Source organism: Apteryx rowi, unplaced genomic scaffold, assembly GCF_003343035.1.
Source record: "Apteryx rowi isolate R43461 unplaced genomic scaffold, aptRow1 scaffold_50, whole genome shotgun sequence".
In the NCBI taxonomy this organism is placed as follows: Eukaryota; Metazoa; Chordata; class Aves; order Apterygiformes; family Apterygidae; genus Apteryx; species Apteryx rowi.
In genome coordinates, this window is record NW_020450761.1 from 399,598 (window position 1) to 416,326 (window position 16,729).

Sequence of the window (16,729 nt, forward strand, 5' to 3'; positions counted from 1 at the left end):
ATCTGGGAAGGTGCTGTTTGCCACATGTCGAAAGTTTGCAATAGCCGTCTGAAGGGAACCACTCAGTGCTGGAAAACTCCACACRTTTTGTCTAAGCAAAGAAATCCATTTTGCATCTGGCAGTCGCATACTGTAATGAAATACCGTTCTGCTGAGTTAGGTCAACATTTAGATTGAACTGTCAAACTCAAGTTTTGGATTATAATACACAAACTAGCTGTCAAATTTTATCTAGAGTTCATTTGAGTTTTAAAATAGCTGAAAATGGAGAAAATTACATCATATCATTGAACTTGTTAGGTTTGTGCTGGTTGCCAGACCACTTCATCTTTCTTCATGCCTTTGCATATATGAAGCTCTAGTGTAGCAGTATTTGCTTAGCTTCTAATTTTGGTTTGCTTTTTGTGTTTTTTCTTTCTCTCTCTTGGTTGTGCCGTTCTTCTTCCCATGATACTGTACTCACTCTTTCCGTGCATCACCTGTGATATTCCCCCTGCTCCGACCATTCAGCTGTTGGTGAAGGGGGTACATGAAACTCTGGTAGCTCAGAGAGTTGTTCCTGCTCTCATTACTCTCTCCAGTGACCCTGAAATGTAAGTTTCCTGACTGTCTTATACATCTAGCATCCCTCTTAATACTTAGGAAGAAATAACCATCAGTCCTGTTTCTTATTCTAGCTGAACAAAAATTGAGTTACTTTTAAACAAATATTTTTACTTTTGAACAAGTGTAATTTTAAAATCACTTATTTGTAAATAAAAAGGTTTATTGCAACACCTAGAACTAAACTAGATAAAATTACTGAATAAAATTTTAAATAGAAAATTTAATCAATATAATAAAAGCTTAATTTTAAATAAAATATTTTATATTAATATTCTCAAATTTAAAATATGCTTAAATAATAATTTCTAGCAGCCAGCTGCATATCAATGTATTCTGTAATGCTATCAAACTTACTACTGCAAAATTAAATAATTTATGCAATATTGAAGAATAAAATAGTCTTGGCTGTATCTAATTTCTGATAAACAGCCATGATATTTCAGTTCCTGAATATGTTTGACATAGCATTCTGATGTGATATTTCTTTCAAGTTGAGGAGGGATGCTTTGCTAATCTCACTAACTACCAAAAAAAAATGCTAGAGCATGAATAGAGTCTTAATCATTTTAATGTCTTGTGTGAGTGACTAAACCAAGAAAAACCCAAGAGTCTGCCTGCCCATCCTCAGTCACAGCTAACCCAGTTCTCCTTCCAGTTTACCAAACCGTTTTTTATTGCATGTTGACTGGTTTACAGCTGACTCTTCGAGGCATGAGTGAAGCCTTAGTTGACAAGCGGGTTGCTCCGGCCCTTGTTACCTTGTCCAGTGATCCTGAATTGTGAGTTTCAGATTGAGACCTTGAGTTAATCCTGTCTGTCTTTTTCCTGGTCTGCTTTTTTTTTATTTTGTCATTGCTAGAAACTAATGTGTCTTAAAGTACTAAATCTGGATTTGCTTTATTTTTAATTCATTTTATTCTTAGTGTTTAATGTATTTTAAAACTCTGTTTTTCTCTTGTAGTTCAGTGAGGATTGCAACAATTCCTGCTTTTGGGACCATCATGGAAACAGTTACTCAGAGAGAGGTAAGAGTCCTACTTGTCAGACTGTTGTCTTTGTAGCGTAAGAAGTGGGTGATTTCTGATAAAGACAGTAACTCAGTAATGGACTCAGAGAAGGGGAAAAAAAAGTGCTTAAAAATTATTTCTCCCTTGGCTATATTTTCTTCCAGAATGCTTTCCTGTTTTGCAGTGGGTTTTTTGGAAACAAACAAACCCCCTTAACTAAGAAAAATGTTTGCTTCAAAGTATTAAATCATACCTTTAAAAAAAATGTAGGTAGAGGAGGGAAGTTTATGCTAGAAGATGGGACATTGCATACTTAGACTTTCTTTAAAAACGTTCTCTAACACGGTTGTGAAATCCAAATCCATTACTTCCAAACTAAATAGACAGCTTTTGTCTAAAATGCTAATCAGAAACTCATAGTGGGATTCAGTTGCCTACACATAGGCATATTGTAGATGCCTTAGAATATCCTGCTTGGCTCCAGCTACAACTTTAGAAGGGCACAAGTCTCTTATAGTTCTTGTCATATCTGCTGGTCCTCAGATGTGTCAGAAAGCCCATGATGTCTAAGATGTTATTAAAGACATGATAATGAAGTAATTGAAATTATCCTTGAGTGCTCTATGCAGTTTTTCCTTGTTTTTTTTGAATGATGAAACTGTGGTAATAGATCAGAATTCTTGACAAGACACCCAGGATTCTGCTCTAAGCAATAGAAATACTAAATTTTGTTTTATGTAATAACTGTACAAAAAAAAAGTCTGTTTAAAGTTCTCACAGCTTTTTGCAGAGCTTGCGTTCTGCGTGTAGTTTCAACATATTCTAAAAGAATATGTTTGAGGAAATGTGAGCAAGAAGTCAAAGATGACTCATAAGTACTTGGAAGATGGATAAGTTACAATTTTGTAGTTTGGAATGCATGTTTATAATCAGTTTAGAAAGAATACTGTTTTGTTGCCACATAAAAATTACTGCATCTATTGCACTAATTACAATAAATCTTGGAGTACAGAGGTGATATCTCCTTCCAGAATGTATCAGAAAATGTTACTTTTACAACTTCAAATGCAAATTAAATACTTACATCATTTAAATGTAGGAAACTTTGTCATTTTAGGCATATTTGTATTTTGTTTCAGTTTTTTGGTCTTTAGTAGAAGAAATCTTTTTAATTGCGTTCATTTTTATGGTGCTTACCATTGCATTTGTCTTCTGCAGAAAAATTCTCAGCAGAATTCTCAGATATCTTAATAATCATGATATATTTTTAAAAAACCTAACAGGAATTTAACTTCACAGTTCTAATTAAACTAAATTACTATCCAAAGATGGTAATATACTAAGTGGGCAATTTTAACAGCAGTTAAACATTGAGAGTACCAAAACCAAGGAAACCCAGAAGGACAGACTGGCTATATGGAAGCACTTGTCTATAGTCGTAGATAGATCACATTAAGACACTGTTAAAAATCTTTAAAATGTAGAGCTGCATCAAAGAGATTGGAATATCCTGTGAGAAAAGATTGTTAATTAATAGAAAATCCAAGGTTTATGATCTGAAATATGGAAGATTTTTAGATATATTCTGAAGTGAACATACTGTTTTTTAATACCTTCATTCTTTTGTTTACTTTTTATTTCTCTGGGAATATTTAAGCTTCTGGAAAGAGTAAAAATGCAGCTGGCTTCTTTCCTGGAAGACCCTCAATATCAAGACCAACATTCTCTACATACAGAAATCATAAAAACATTTGGAAGAGTTGGACCTAATGCTGAGCCCAGATTTAGAGATGAGTGTAAGTTGCCTCAGCAGGAAGATGCATTTTTCCTCTTTCTGTCCTAAAGATAATAGTATGCTATTTATTTTGATTTCTTGTCTTTATAAAATGTTCCATGAAAACTCTTGTTTTCAGTGCTTGATATGTCCCTATATTTAAGACTCTTAATATAATTTTCATTTTACCTAACACTAGTGTATATACAGAGCACTGGCACATGATGATTAATGATTTGAGAGCCAAAAGGGACTGATCAGTTTGCTGTGGAGCAAATCTGAAGTTGCTTTCTTTGAATTACTTGACATTTAAAATGCCTGCCTCTCCCCTCCTTCCTCCCACCCCCCTGCTGGCATTATAAGTGTCAAGTATCCCACACATCTTAAAGCACACGGAGCACCAAAGTCAGTTATTATACTAGCCTAAAGTTATTTGTAAATGAAACATGAAGGGATATCGTACCTCCAACTATAAGTATCTAGTTTAGCTGGCTAAGCTCTTCACTGACCATAGAGGAAACCTATCTGAAGTTTTCGCAAGATACGCATATCTCTCACTAATTTATGAATGGTGTTTATAAGAGAGAAACATACTTTAGAAAGCTTCAGCAGCAGTGGAGGAACAGTGTTGCAAAATATTTGCTATAAGCTGTTACTATTCCAAAAGTACTCTGATGTAGGTGAAAATGGTTTTATTTCAGATTTTAATTGATGAATTAGATAAATCTGCCAGGACAGGCCAATAAAAGCCATCATTTACAGCACTTATCCCTCATTGGTATCTGTGATGCTTCAGATGCCTGTCATTGTCACTTAATAACTGTTTAATGTTAAGCAAGCATTGAAAGCAATTTAAGATAATTCTAATACTTACTTTTACAGTTGTTATTCCACACTTACACAAGTTAGCTTTGGTCAACAACCAGCAGTCTGTGGATTCCAAGAGACTGGATATTGCTACCCACCTGTTTGAAGCCTACAGCGCTCTTTCCTGTTGTTGTATCCTTTTCTTAGGGGAAGTTTAGCTCTTAATTCCCTTAGGGGTGAAAGGATTAATATTTGAGAAATAACTAAGTTTGTCTTTGAATATGTTAGGTAAAATATGATATGCTCAGTTTAAAGAGGAGACCTTCACAGAAGGGGAAACTGATGGCTACTTTCAAAAAAAACAAAACCAAACCCTTGCTCTTAACCAGTATCTTGAAACGCTTTTAAATGCACGAAGAATTGTATGGATATATGAAATGTATGAAACTAAATATGTTTACTGCCTTCCTTTTTTTATTATTTTTGTTTCGTGAAGTGCCAAATCCTATCTGTTTTCTTGGGTTTTGCTACTGTAGCTTGTCCATGTGTTCATTATGATAAAAGTGTATAATATGAGAAGACAGTATTTATAATGCCTTGACAGCCTGGGTTTTAGTTATTTCAGAGGATTTAATGGTCAATCACTTTTTGCCTGGACTTAAGTGTTTACGAACTGACATGGAACATCTCTCACCAGAGCATGAGGTGAGTAGTTAATGTTAGCAACTGAGTATGAGGTGCAGATTGCAGCAAGAATTGAAACATAATGGTATTTAAAAACAAAAGTTAAGGAAAGCTACTCATAACTAGTCTCAAAATGATGCATTGTGGTTTTTTTGGTTAGTTGGTTGGGTTTTTTGGTAAAGAATAAGTTACACTCACATGCTTAAAAACTGAATGTACTTTAAAGATTTATTTCTAAGCAGAATACCTCTTCAGAGAAATACTTGATTATCAGAAATGCCAGTAGAAACACAGTTCCTTGGACAATAAAGAAAAAGAAAACACTTTTGCCATCTGTTTTTTCATCAAAACAACTATATACTAAAATCAATGGCTGCAATATGTCCAAGATAATGCAGGTGAATACTGGTGGAGTGCAGGAGAGAAACGATAGGCAAGCTCAAGAAAAAAAAAGAGAGGATAAGGAAAATATAGTACTGAAAGATATGGCATATATCGTAGAAAGCAGATCACGACAAGCAGACAAGATCAATATGGGAGTTATCAAGATCTCACCCGGTGGAAGGAAACCATAAAAGTAGCAAAAAAGAAGTAGCTAGACTTGAGGAGAAAATTGGAAATTATGGCCATGTTTCTATGCACTTTTTTGTAAATATTTGAAGAAGATAAACACTAAGAGATTGAAATACATAGAGATTCAGTCAGTAGTAGAGAATGGAAAAAGTAGTTTAGTTACATGTTGGGAAAAAAATCTTGACAGTATGAATGCTTCAAATGGTAGAGGAGAAAATGTAATCAAAATGTACAAAAGGAAAGCTTTTCTGCATGAATGCCTTTTTTGAAGATTAATAACACACTTCAGGGATTACTTTGTACTTGAGAAAAGTAATTACTTTTCTTTGTATATGCAGAAGTGACTTAACTGAGACTAGACTATATTCTCCAAGAGTGCTAAGTTCTTATACATAGTAACAGAATTCCTTCTTCCAGTCATATTTTTAGTCTGATAACCTGTAGTCTCATTTTTCATATTATTCCTGATCAGTAATACATTTTATTTAAGAGATGTGGAACTGGAGGTGACATTAATTTGAGGGACCTTAAAAGCATATAATCTGACTTCAGAAGCCTGAGGCAGTAGTGATTTGAGCATCAGTCATGAGCAACAGAATTGCACTTTCTTACTCCAGGCAGCACTGGAGAACATCTGGCATTGATCATACTGTATATTCAGAGTAAGCTGGGAGATGTACTGTGTATTGGGAAGTCTAAGAATATGCTTGAAAGATGCAGTCGGCAAAAGTTGAATTTAATTTACTTTCCTCTATTCTCTTATATTCATTAATGGCTTAATTGACAAGATGATTTACCTTAATACTTCATTTTTCTATAGTAGTTTGTGCAACTTGCAAGTTTTGAGGGCGTAGTGAGTTCAAAAGATGCCCTAAATTAAGACAAAAGAGCTTAGGTAGTTCAATTTGAGTCTTGTAGCAAAAGGAGTTAAAGGTTCAAATCTCCTTAAAAATAGATAAATAGTAGAGGATTGAGAGCTGTCTTTGTCACATTCTACCTCATTGTGATTGATTGTGCTCAGGCATGATGCCAAGTGCTTTAATTTTTTTCCCCAAGGGAAACAAATTTGAAAATATTTACTGCAGCTCCAGTGGCTTATAAAACTTGCAAGAGCTTTTATTGAAGAAATGGAAATCTCATCCTTAACACAGCTACTTGCTGCAACAGTATGTTTGTAGGCACCATGGCAGAACCCTCCAAGACCCAGTTAGTTCTGGTGTCTGTCTTTCAAGCTTTCTCTCTTACAAATGTATTTTCTGTAGTAGACATGATTTACTATTTCAAGCAACATTGGACATTTGGATATACAGAATTATCTTTTTGTCATTATTTTGGTCACTGTGGTGTTATCCATGATTCGAATGTATATCAGCTACAAAAATGTATTTTCTCGTTCATGAAGCCTTAGCTCTTGAGTCTATTACATCAATACAGAATTTATCATCACCCTGGAAATGTAGCATTTGTGAAATTGGCCTGTGATTCCATCAGGCAGCATTTACTACTTATTCCTCAAATTTGCTTTCCTTTCATTCTTATAAACTACAGCAAAAGTCAGGTATTTAATCCAGACCCTCCCATCTTTAAAATAAGAAAGTATATTTCAGCTTGTGCAAATATTTCAGATGTTTTGTCAGCATCTCCAGTTCCACGACAAGACCCTTTCTCCCCCATTTCCTCTTGCTCTCTTTTCCTTTTTGGAAATTTCCCGTAGACTAATTGGATTTTATAAGTTGAGTGATAGATATAATCAGTGTTGGATAAAAATATTTAGTCCATCTGCAATATTCTTTCTAATGTTTAAGCACAGGTTAGAGTAAATGTCTCTGTTAAAGATTGTCTAAATGATTTTGTAGTCAGTCCTGTGACCAAATGGAGAGAACTCATGGGAATAAGTATGAGCAGTATGTCTAACTATGGTACTATATAATTGCCATGTGATCCTGTATTTATACCTTTCCTCTGTTACACACTGAACTTTGAGACAAATTAATTTGAGGGAGAAGGGAGAATTACTCCACTTCATCAGAGAGTTAAGTAACCTTCCAAAATAGGGCTCTGCAGTGGAGGGGTTCTACAGGTATTTCAGTGATTCTGGGTCCTTCTTGAATTAGGTTCTCCTCTGGATCAAAGCTCCATGTTGTTGATATTTGGAGTGTCTAGATTCAGATAGATTTACAAAAATGTAGAATTGCTCCAATCCAGAGCTTTAAAAGCCCACTAAGGTTGCTATGCTTAGAAATGTGAGCTTTCTTTTGATCCAGAAAGAAAAATTGCTTGTGCTCTCACTGCCATTCTGAGTGCATTCCTCTTGTACATCTATGCTCATGTGTTTAAGTGCTTTTTTAATATTATATGCTAATAAAGTATAGCAAATTTGACAGTACAAGCTGTAGTCCTGTTAGACTCATATGTCAGTTTGAATTTGGTTGCTTTCTGAAACATTTCCGGATATACAACACATGCTACCCAGACTGTTTCAACTGTTGAAGTAATAGTTTTGAAGAAATATGGTGAACTACGGTCTGGTCTGCGAAACAGTGCCACTTCTTAGCAGTATAACAAACAGTTTAGCAGRGTATTTTGTGCTGCAGGTAATCCTAATAAGGATTTGGCAGAAACTAGCTTTTTGGTAAATATTTATTTTAAATAGTTGTCACTTGGTAGTAATCAGTGGCTGATCTGTGTTTTAGGGTTTGGAAGTAGAGGGGATTTTTCTTTATTGTATATAATCAGTGTTTGCAAAAACATTACTAATTCCAGTTGCTCGTAGCACTGAGATTTTAAGATAAATTCAGTATCTCAAAGTGCTTAGTTTTCTCCTAAGTTGTGAGCCAGAGAAAGTTTCCATTTAGGCAGTGGATGTGCAGGTATGTTTACAGTTTCACACTGTGCATCCTAATTGTTTTGCCTAACAGTTTCAACTGCTGTTTTTCTAATTTGTTAAAACAGGATTGCTGTGGGGGAGAGAGTTATGTCTGTCCAACAAATTGTATGATTTCTTCCAAAGCCTACTATTGGGAAGCATTCCTTTATTTTTGGTATGCTGGAGAAATGTAAGAAGTCAGGATTTGGGGGAGGGTGTTTAGTCTTAAGTATTATGCAGAAACGTTTAGTACTGGAATTGCTAAAGGAAAGAAATAAACCCTCAGTTTATAGAAACCCTGGTAGACGATAGTGATATGATATACCAAGTTTGCTATAGCACTTCATTTCCATTGATAAGCTGTCTCAGGATACCATATCACTCTTTTCTTTTCTCTTCTTTCCTTGTTTTTTCTTTCATGTGCAGTGTTGATAAAGATAAGAATTTTAAGGGGTACTTGGAAACTCTGTAAGAAAAAATAGAGGGGAGATAGAATGTATATCAAAGTTAATTGCAAATAAATAAAAGCATTGTTGAAAAAGGAAGATATTGAAATGTATGACAGAAGTGAGTCTGCTTTGACTCTATTTTAAAATAAGGGGGGGAAGGACAAGGGAGTCTTGAACTCTTGTAACTATTTCAAAAACTTTCTTCCTTAAAGTATTTTGAATGATTATGGTTTTTATAGCCAAAAGGCATTATCAGATGCAATTTAAATGCACTTGAAAAACACAGGAGAAACTCTTTAAACACTTCTGCTAATGTTGGATTTAGCTAAGGAGCAGATTTGGTACAAAGTGCTAATGTAAAAGGAAAAAAAGGTCATATACATCTCCTCTTTGTGTGTTTTAGGTTATTTTAAGCTCCATGATAAAAGAGTGTGAACAGAAAGTGGAAAACAAGACTGTCCAAGAACCGCAGGGGTAAGACTTCCACTTCTCTTTTTCTGTGTGTCCAGCCTAAAACCGTGTGGAGTGTATTCCATAATGGTGTCAAAGGCTTGTGGCCAGAAATCCTGCACTGACATACTCTGTATTTGGAAGCAGATTTTAGGAACTTTAATTCAATTTGTGGTAAAACACAGGGCAACATTTTTATTTATATCATAGCGATGAAATTGTTTTCCCATGTTAGCTTATTCTTCATTTTTGGTCCATTTAAAGCAGTAATTGAATTTCTGCCCTGAATCTGAGAATGCAGGCAGTGATCAGTGTTAAACTGATTAGGGAAATTCATGTGCCATGCACCTTGCAGCCCTCTTTCATGGGGATGGCCTGCAGGCTGAAGCAATTGTTATAATGGTGGTAAAAACTTGCTCCAGGCTTCCATCTTTCCTTGCGTATGACTAGTGCACAGGAGAGCAGTTTCTCTGGTGTGTACAGCAACTCGCCTGTGTGAATGCTCTGTTTACTGAATATGATGGTTCTGGGGAAACGCCACATATGTTGCACATTAGTAATACACCCATTCTACAAATGCAGAGTAAATCTGCTCTCCAGTAAGGCTTCAGATGCATGGGGTATATCCACCAATTTGTCTCTTATGGTAGAGATGGTATCATGCATATATATATATATATATATATATATTTATATATATATATATATATAATCATTTTGTGCTTACCATGCTTTTACTCTTTGCTATATGTCTGCTTATGGCCACTGTTGGAAGCAGGATGCTTAGGCTACATAGGTCCTTGGTCTGAACCAGTACTGTTGTTCTTATGTTAAATATACATAGTGTTGAAAGGGTAAGGATTGGCATTTCCAGTGAGAAGGTAAAGCTGATCTTTCATGAAGGTATCTGTCGTTAGAGCAGTTGCTAAAGTGTTTAACTAACGCTAATGCTGTGACTTTCAAAGGTAGTAAAAAATAACATGTACAAAAATATTTTGCAACTTTTCACTAGGACTGTATTTGAGGGCATAATCATGTAACGGTAGGTATTTGGGCTTGGTGGTGGTAGTTTTTCAGTTCTCCTTGATGGAGTGGCCTTTCATGATCTTGAAACCCCTAACATGCAAAGACAATTCTGTTATTAAACTACAGCAGTGTGTTCTCTTTCACTGTAGGCTTATGTAACTAAATTCTTGAATTTCCTAGCTCAATGTCAATTGCAGCAAGCCTTGTGAGTGAAGATACAAAGACCAAGTTTTTGAACAAAATGGGCCAGTTGACTACATCAGGTGCCATGTTGGCTAATGTGTTTCAGAGGAAGAAGTAAGATGGGAAAAGGAACTCCCAGCTAACACTAAGAAGGACCTCACAGAGACTGGTTCCTCTACTTGAAGTACTTGCCTTTTAATTTCTTCTGTCTTATGTTCTTGTAGTATAATTTTATTCTAACCTCCAAAGATATTTGCACTGCTTTTGAATATCGCTGTGTATATGTTAATTTTGGGTTAAATGTGGTTGATACAAAACTGAAATCATAGTCTGTACCAAGTCCCTGTTCTGTGTTCTTGTCTTTCCAGCATAATTTTTTTTATATAGTGGAAGATTTTTTTTTTCTTTTTCTGACAAGATATCAGCAAATATCTGTATTATACATGGAGCTATTATGACGGTACTTAAAATAATGTAAATTTGAAGTCAGTGTCATGAAGTAATAAAAGTGGAGATTACTTATGTATTTAAATTATGAGAGAGTAATGCAGATTTTTTTATTATGTTTCTAAGAAGAGGAAGAGCCGCCAGCATTTGTCTGTGCTTCTAGGATTGTTTTTGTAAGTAAGGTGCATCTTGAATCCAGAGGAATTGCAGCATCTAATGTATGAGACTGCACTGCATCAGTCTGCAGGGAATATTTATTTTTCAGATGCGTTATGCTTACATTGTAAATGCTGTACAAAATCCTTCAGATAAAATTTTCACATCTGTTGTGATTTTTGAGGGATTTTTTTGTTGGGTTTTTGTTTTATTTTAAAGCACTTTAACAACTAGTCTACATATTCTGAGGCACATCCACTAAGTAAAGGAAAAACAGATGATCAGTGGATAAACATTAACAAATGTGTAAGCTACAGCAAAGGGGTCCCAATACCTTATGCAAGAGAAAGTGGTTTCACCCTGCACACATTGTGCAGCTCTGTGTACTGTGACAGCTAAAATTAAGAGGTTTTATTGTTGTTTAGATTGAATCTCAGTTCAAATTTCATTTCAGACTATTTGAAGTTATGTTAATGGAGTTTGACATGCAGTTTCTTTAAAATGTTAAGTAGACTGCCTACCTACTTTATAAAAATAATTTTACAAAGAGTATTTTCAACAAATACCAAGTATTTTTGTTAGCAAGGAAGCATTAACAAGCCAATCCTATTATTCTTAGGGAACGCTTTTTTTTTTTCTTTCTTTTTGTCAATATAAACTTCTGAAAGTAAATTCAAGTGCAGGCATAAACTAGTAACAGGCAGTAAAATATAAAAGGTCAGGCATTCTCTGACACAGTACCATTCAGTTGGAAGTACTAACATCTTTAAGGACAGGGAAAGCAAAAGGAGTGAGGGAGAAAAGGATAAACTTCTGCAACAGAAGGTGGATAGTAGCACTTCAGATGTTTCCCTTAAGCAGAAATAATGGATATAATTTGAAGCTGCTAATTGCTTTGTGTCTTTGCCTATTGGCTGTGCATATACAGTTGCCTGTCACATTCATGTTGTGAAAGGGCCTGCTGCACACACACACACACACACACACACACTATCAGCCCCTTTACACTGCACTGAAACATGTTCCTTGAGATGGCAGACAGTTCCCTGCCTTCCTGTTGCTTGTTACCATGAAGTGACTATACTTTTAGCAGACTGACTGTGAAATGGAGACATTCCTGAGGAATGGGATGTGGTGACTTTCCTCTCTATTGTTCTGTTGTCAATAAAAAGTTTTGTATACCTGCCTCGTCTTATTCCTTCTAGTCCTCTCCAAAAAAAGAAAAAAAAAAAAATATTGCATCAAAACAGGTATTTTGGGAGAGAAGCGTAACACAAAAATTCATTAGCTGTAACTTTTTCTTGCACAGCGGATGCTATGTTTAGCTTGCTAGATTTCCCATTTCCATGTGTGTGTTTCACTCTGGCTTCTGCTTTGCTGTCATTTTCATCTGGGATCTCCTCCCCTCCAGGGCCACACATCCTTTCAGCTATATCTGTGCCAGTAGGTATCAATGCCAGAGGCAGCTCTGTAGTCCTGAGACCAAACAGTGCAAAATTACTTCTTTATGGCTGAACTCCTGCTTTCCAAAGCAGGGCAGCTACATTCAGCATGCCTGTGAGAATGGTTCCTGGCCCGCACTAACTCTTAACCTCAGTCTTGGAAAATGCTAATTAGCACAAGCCAAAAAACTGTGACAGCAGTTTGACTGTGGATGATTGTGGAATGAGACTGTCTTCAGTTTATTAGTATAAACATAGTGTCTTTGCCCAGCTAGTTCCAGATTCTTCAGCCCATTGCAAAGTTTAGCTTTTGATAGTCAGCATCTTCCTTCATACTGGTTGACCCAAGGAGGGACTTGACTAAGAACCTCTGTTCATCATAACTACTGAGCTGAGAAAATTCTGCAGAGGCAACAAACCTTATTCAGGCAGACTTCAGGAATTTCACCTCCTAAAATTCATGCCTCGGTTGCAGGTGATTTTTAAAAGTTTTATTACTTTACCAAATGTGAACAGATTTCCAAGAAGATGGCAAGAAGTTGCTTTTGGGGTTTTTTCCAAGCTATTGTACTAAAAGCATTCAGGAGTGGGATAGAAAAGAGTTGGAACCTTTTAAAGAAAAGGATTACTGGAATTTTTAAATGAACTTTTTTCCTGCTTATTATTATCCAAAACAAGTAAGCGAACCTTTGGGGAGAAAATGCTGCCTTGAAACAAGACAGTTTGATATCCATCATGGAAACCAATTCATCCCACCAAAGCTGTATACTATTGCTTATGATTTTGCCAAAATAAGAATTCTTTAGAAACATAATGTTGACTTATCAACTCTGTCTGAACTTCTATGGCTTGTTAGTTTTTAAATAGGGGACATGTTGAAGGTCTCATGCTGTTCCTAGTGAAATTTCTCAGAGTCTAGGTATCTTTATTTGAAGTATTGGCTCTTGTGCTGTTTATGTAAAGATGACCAATGGGCTGAAGATACATGGCTGCCTAGATGGAAGGGGTCATGATCTAAATATGTTTTGTGTAGCTTAAATAGTCTGACTATGCATAAATTTTGTTCTGAAAGAGATCATTTTCTAAAACTGTAAATAAGACAATTTTTTTCATATGTTCTAATCTGTGTGAATATAGTACTCTTTCCCCCCGCCCCCCCCCAAAAAACCCTGCACATTCTTCTTTCCTCATTCTCTTCCCACACCCCTTCCCATCAAGAAGAGAAAAAAATTGCTACTGCTGTAGGTAAACTATATTCTGGTTAGGAGAACTGAAAGCAGTGTTTGAATGGATTTATGGCTAGAGAAAATGACTAAATTAAAACTTTTTAAGACTGAAAGATAAAAAATATCCATGAAAAATCTGTACTGAAGAACAAGGAGGCTTTTTTGTAATACATGGAGGAAAAATAAAATCTCTAGGTTAGTTGCTACATACGGATGATAAGATTATTTAAAATGGTGCAGAAAAAGCAGAAGTGTTCAATATTTCTGTTCTCTGTTTGTATCGTGACAGTGATAATGGGATTTTCTATTCTGGGAGTAGCTGGTGTGATTAGCAGCTCTATTTATATCTTAGTACCATTTTTAAAAGTGGGTATCTTGCAGTCAAAATGTTTTGAGTAACTGTCCAAGTAAAATTCTCTGACATTTAAGCAAACCACAAACTACCAACAGTGCTTCGTTGGGTGGAAAATTATTAATATGCCAGTGTAATTGGCTGATTGGCATGGCAGTGATTCTGGGTAGGATCATTGAAATCTTGCATAGATGGAAACACTGGCAAATTACAGGATTGCGGTATAGAGCCAGGCAACAGCACTTTAAGGAAACTGGATACTGAGTGCATTAGGATAAATTTCCACTAAACACGTTCAGATCAGGAAAGGGATATGAACAGTTGGTTTGTTTTAGACTGTAAGGTTGTTGAAGAAAAGCCAGGAGGCATGCTGTCATTGGCTAATCAGCTCCTGGATTTTAATACTGTATGTTAATATATCATGTGCTAACTAATCTCAGCAAGCAACTGTGAATGAGTAATCATTATCCAAATAAGTTGTTTCTAAGGCGTTCTGCCTGTAGGTTCAGTGCTCTTCATTATAATGGGCAAGCTGTAAGAAAAGATGATATTGCTTGTAGCGTTTGTTCACACAAGTCAGTGGTAAGCAACCCGCTTCCTTGGAGACATCTGTATTACTTGCTAGGCGTGAACTTGTGAGTATTGTACTTCCAATGTAGTGAAATGCTTCCTTAGAATGAAGATGTCTAGTTTCCAGAAACTTCCAGAACGAGAAGTTCTGTTGTAGAAATCAGTGACTTACATTTTGTGGTAAGGGACCAACACAATGACAGTCATCTGCCTAGTTCCCTTCCTAGCAGCTGTATTGCATGTGCTGCCCGCTTGGGTCCCTGCTCACTCACCCCATTTCCAGTGGGTCTGTGCCCTCAGCTGCAAGGGGCAAACAGCAATGTCAGAGTCCCTAGGACAACACCTGCAGCAATTTCCATCCACTATAGGCAGATATCTTTTTATTCTGCCATTCAAATACTTAGTGCATCCAAACAAGGCTGTTTGCAATGTATTTGAATGTTAGCATTCCAAAAATGATTTTGTTGGTTGCCCTGTGCTGCTGCTCTTTGTCCTTCACTTTAATGGAGAATTTTCCCTATTCCCAAAGGCTGGGAAATCTCTTTAGCTTAGGTGGCAGTGGAGCTGGAGGCAGTGTTCCTGCCAAAATCATGGCAGTGGTAGCAACATGCGCTCCTTGCAGAGTGCTGGATGCTGATGGGCCGAGCCTGTTGCTCTTTTGCTTTAAATATGTTGGCAAAGGGATTAGGAAATAGGAACAGGGAAGAAGCGGCTGTAATTTTTAATAGGCAATAAGGTTTCATTTGAACTTGAGCCTTTGCTGGAGAATGAATGCATGCTATTGATCAAAATCTGAGTCATCTTAATATTCAGGTGAGTTTTCAAAGTTCACCGTAGTTTTAGTATGCTGTTAGATAAAATGACTGGATGACTCTGGGGAGCTGGTATGGCACTGCATCTGAAAGAAGTCAGAGGCTCAGCTTTCTTTTCAGGAGGAGGTTGCCAGCCTTTTCCCAGCCTCGAAGACATGTCTCCAGTCAGGCAAGAGGCTGAGGTGTTTTCGGGGCAGTGCAAGGAAAGCTCCCTGGCTCATGTCAGTGCTGCTCTTGTCCTGAGGATGAATAGGTGACTGCCGTCTCTGAGGTCATCAGGCTGGTATCTCTGACAAGCATGAACAAGTGCTCGAAGTTAAAAATTCACCACAAGTTTGTATTTCCTTCCAGAAGTATGTAGGTATTGTTATTGCCACAGTGGCTGGTGATAATGTATCAACTCAATGCGTGCTTGTATGTTCTTCAAATATTCTACGTGTTAGTGGCCGTTGGTAGTGAGCTTTTTTCTTTTGAATGCTGCAAACTTCAGGTTTTTGACAGGCATTTAACACTGATATTTTTGTGAGCTTGTCAAAAGTGTGTTGTATGTAAACTGCACCAAGTATTACTTTCAAGTTTGGTTATAGTTGCTCTATCCTGAAAAAACAGTGTGCATGCTCGGAAATCTCAAGGAGACTGGGCAATAGCCTGCTATGGAAATGGGCATGTCACAGGAAGAAAAACCAGTTTCAAGTTGTTGGCCTGTTTTTGCTTATGAATTTGTTTAGATAAATCATAGATTTTTAATGCATTTATTTTAATAACTAAAGACCTCAACTGAAATTGAAGCCTCCTGTGCTAAATATATGCAGACATTTTTCTGATTTTTTTTTTCCTTTAACGCAGTGTACGAAGCTGCATATATTGGATAGTATAGTGGGGAATTCCCCCTGTGGTGGGTCATGGGGCAGCATGGGGCAGTCTCTCTCCCTGGCCCTATGACAAGACTGTACTGCAGAAGCTGCACTGTGAGTCCCCTCCGAGGTGGCCCCTTATTTACAGGGCTCTTTCCTAGAGCTTTAACTTTGCATGCACTCGGGCTTTCTCACTCACCCATCCCAGCTAAGAGACGGGTGCTCGTATTTGCAAAGGCTGTACTTAGCTCAGAGTCCCAAATCCCAACCAGTATTTACTCTGTCTAGTGCGTTGATCTAGGTCCAACACAATCCCTCATCTCATGTCCCCACCCCTCTACAGCATGGGGGAGGCAGAGGAATCAAAACGTCTTCATGGTGTTTCTGCATGATGGAAAAAGGCATCCTGTGACACAAACCCATGCCCTTGTATTTTGCTGAAGCA

At 36.8% G+C, this 16,729-nt stretch overlaps 1 protein-coding gene across 7 annotated transcripts in view; it reads left to right on the top strand.

Annotated features, from left to right (window-relative positions):
• The window catches only part of RELCH (RAB11 binding and LisH domain, coiled-coil and HEAT repeat containing), a 79,348-nt gene extending 67,139 nt beyond the window's left edge, over window positions 1-12,209 (top strand). For 3 of the 7 annotated variants that reach the window (XM_026079860.1, XM_026079862.1, XM_026079863.1), the window contains 7 exons: window positions 511-593; window positions 1,568-1,631; window positions 3,271-3,409; window positions 4,270-4,386; window positions 4,811-4,899; window positions 9,170-9,240; window positions 10,423-10,938. In XM_026079860.1, the coding sequence (XP_025935645.1) occupies window positions 511-593; window positions 1,568-1,631; window positions 3,271-3,409; window positions 4,270-4,386; window positions 4,811-4,899; window positions 9,170-9,240; window positions 10,423-10,543 (684 nt within the window). In that variant the 3' untranslated portion in view covers window positions 10,544-10,938. Of the gene's footprint in view, window positions 1-510; window positions 594-1,302; window positions 1,392-1,567; window positions 1,632-3,270; window positions 3,410-4,269; window positions 4,387-4,810; window positions 4,900-9,169; window positions 9,241-10,422 lie in introns of those variants that run through there. The other 4 variants (XM_026079857.1, XM_026079859.1, XR_003255794.1 and 1 more) reach the window with 4 other exon arrangements.
• The last annotated feature ends 4,520 nt before the right edge of the window (window positions 12,210-16,729 follow it).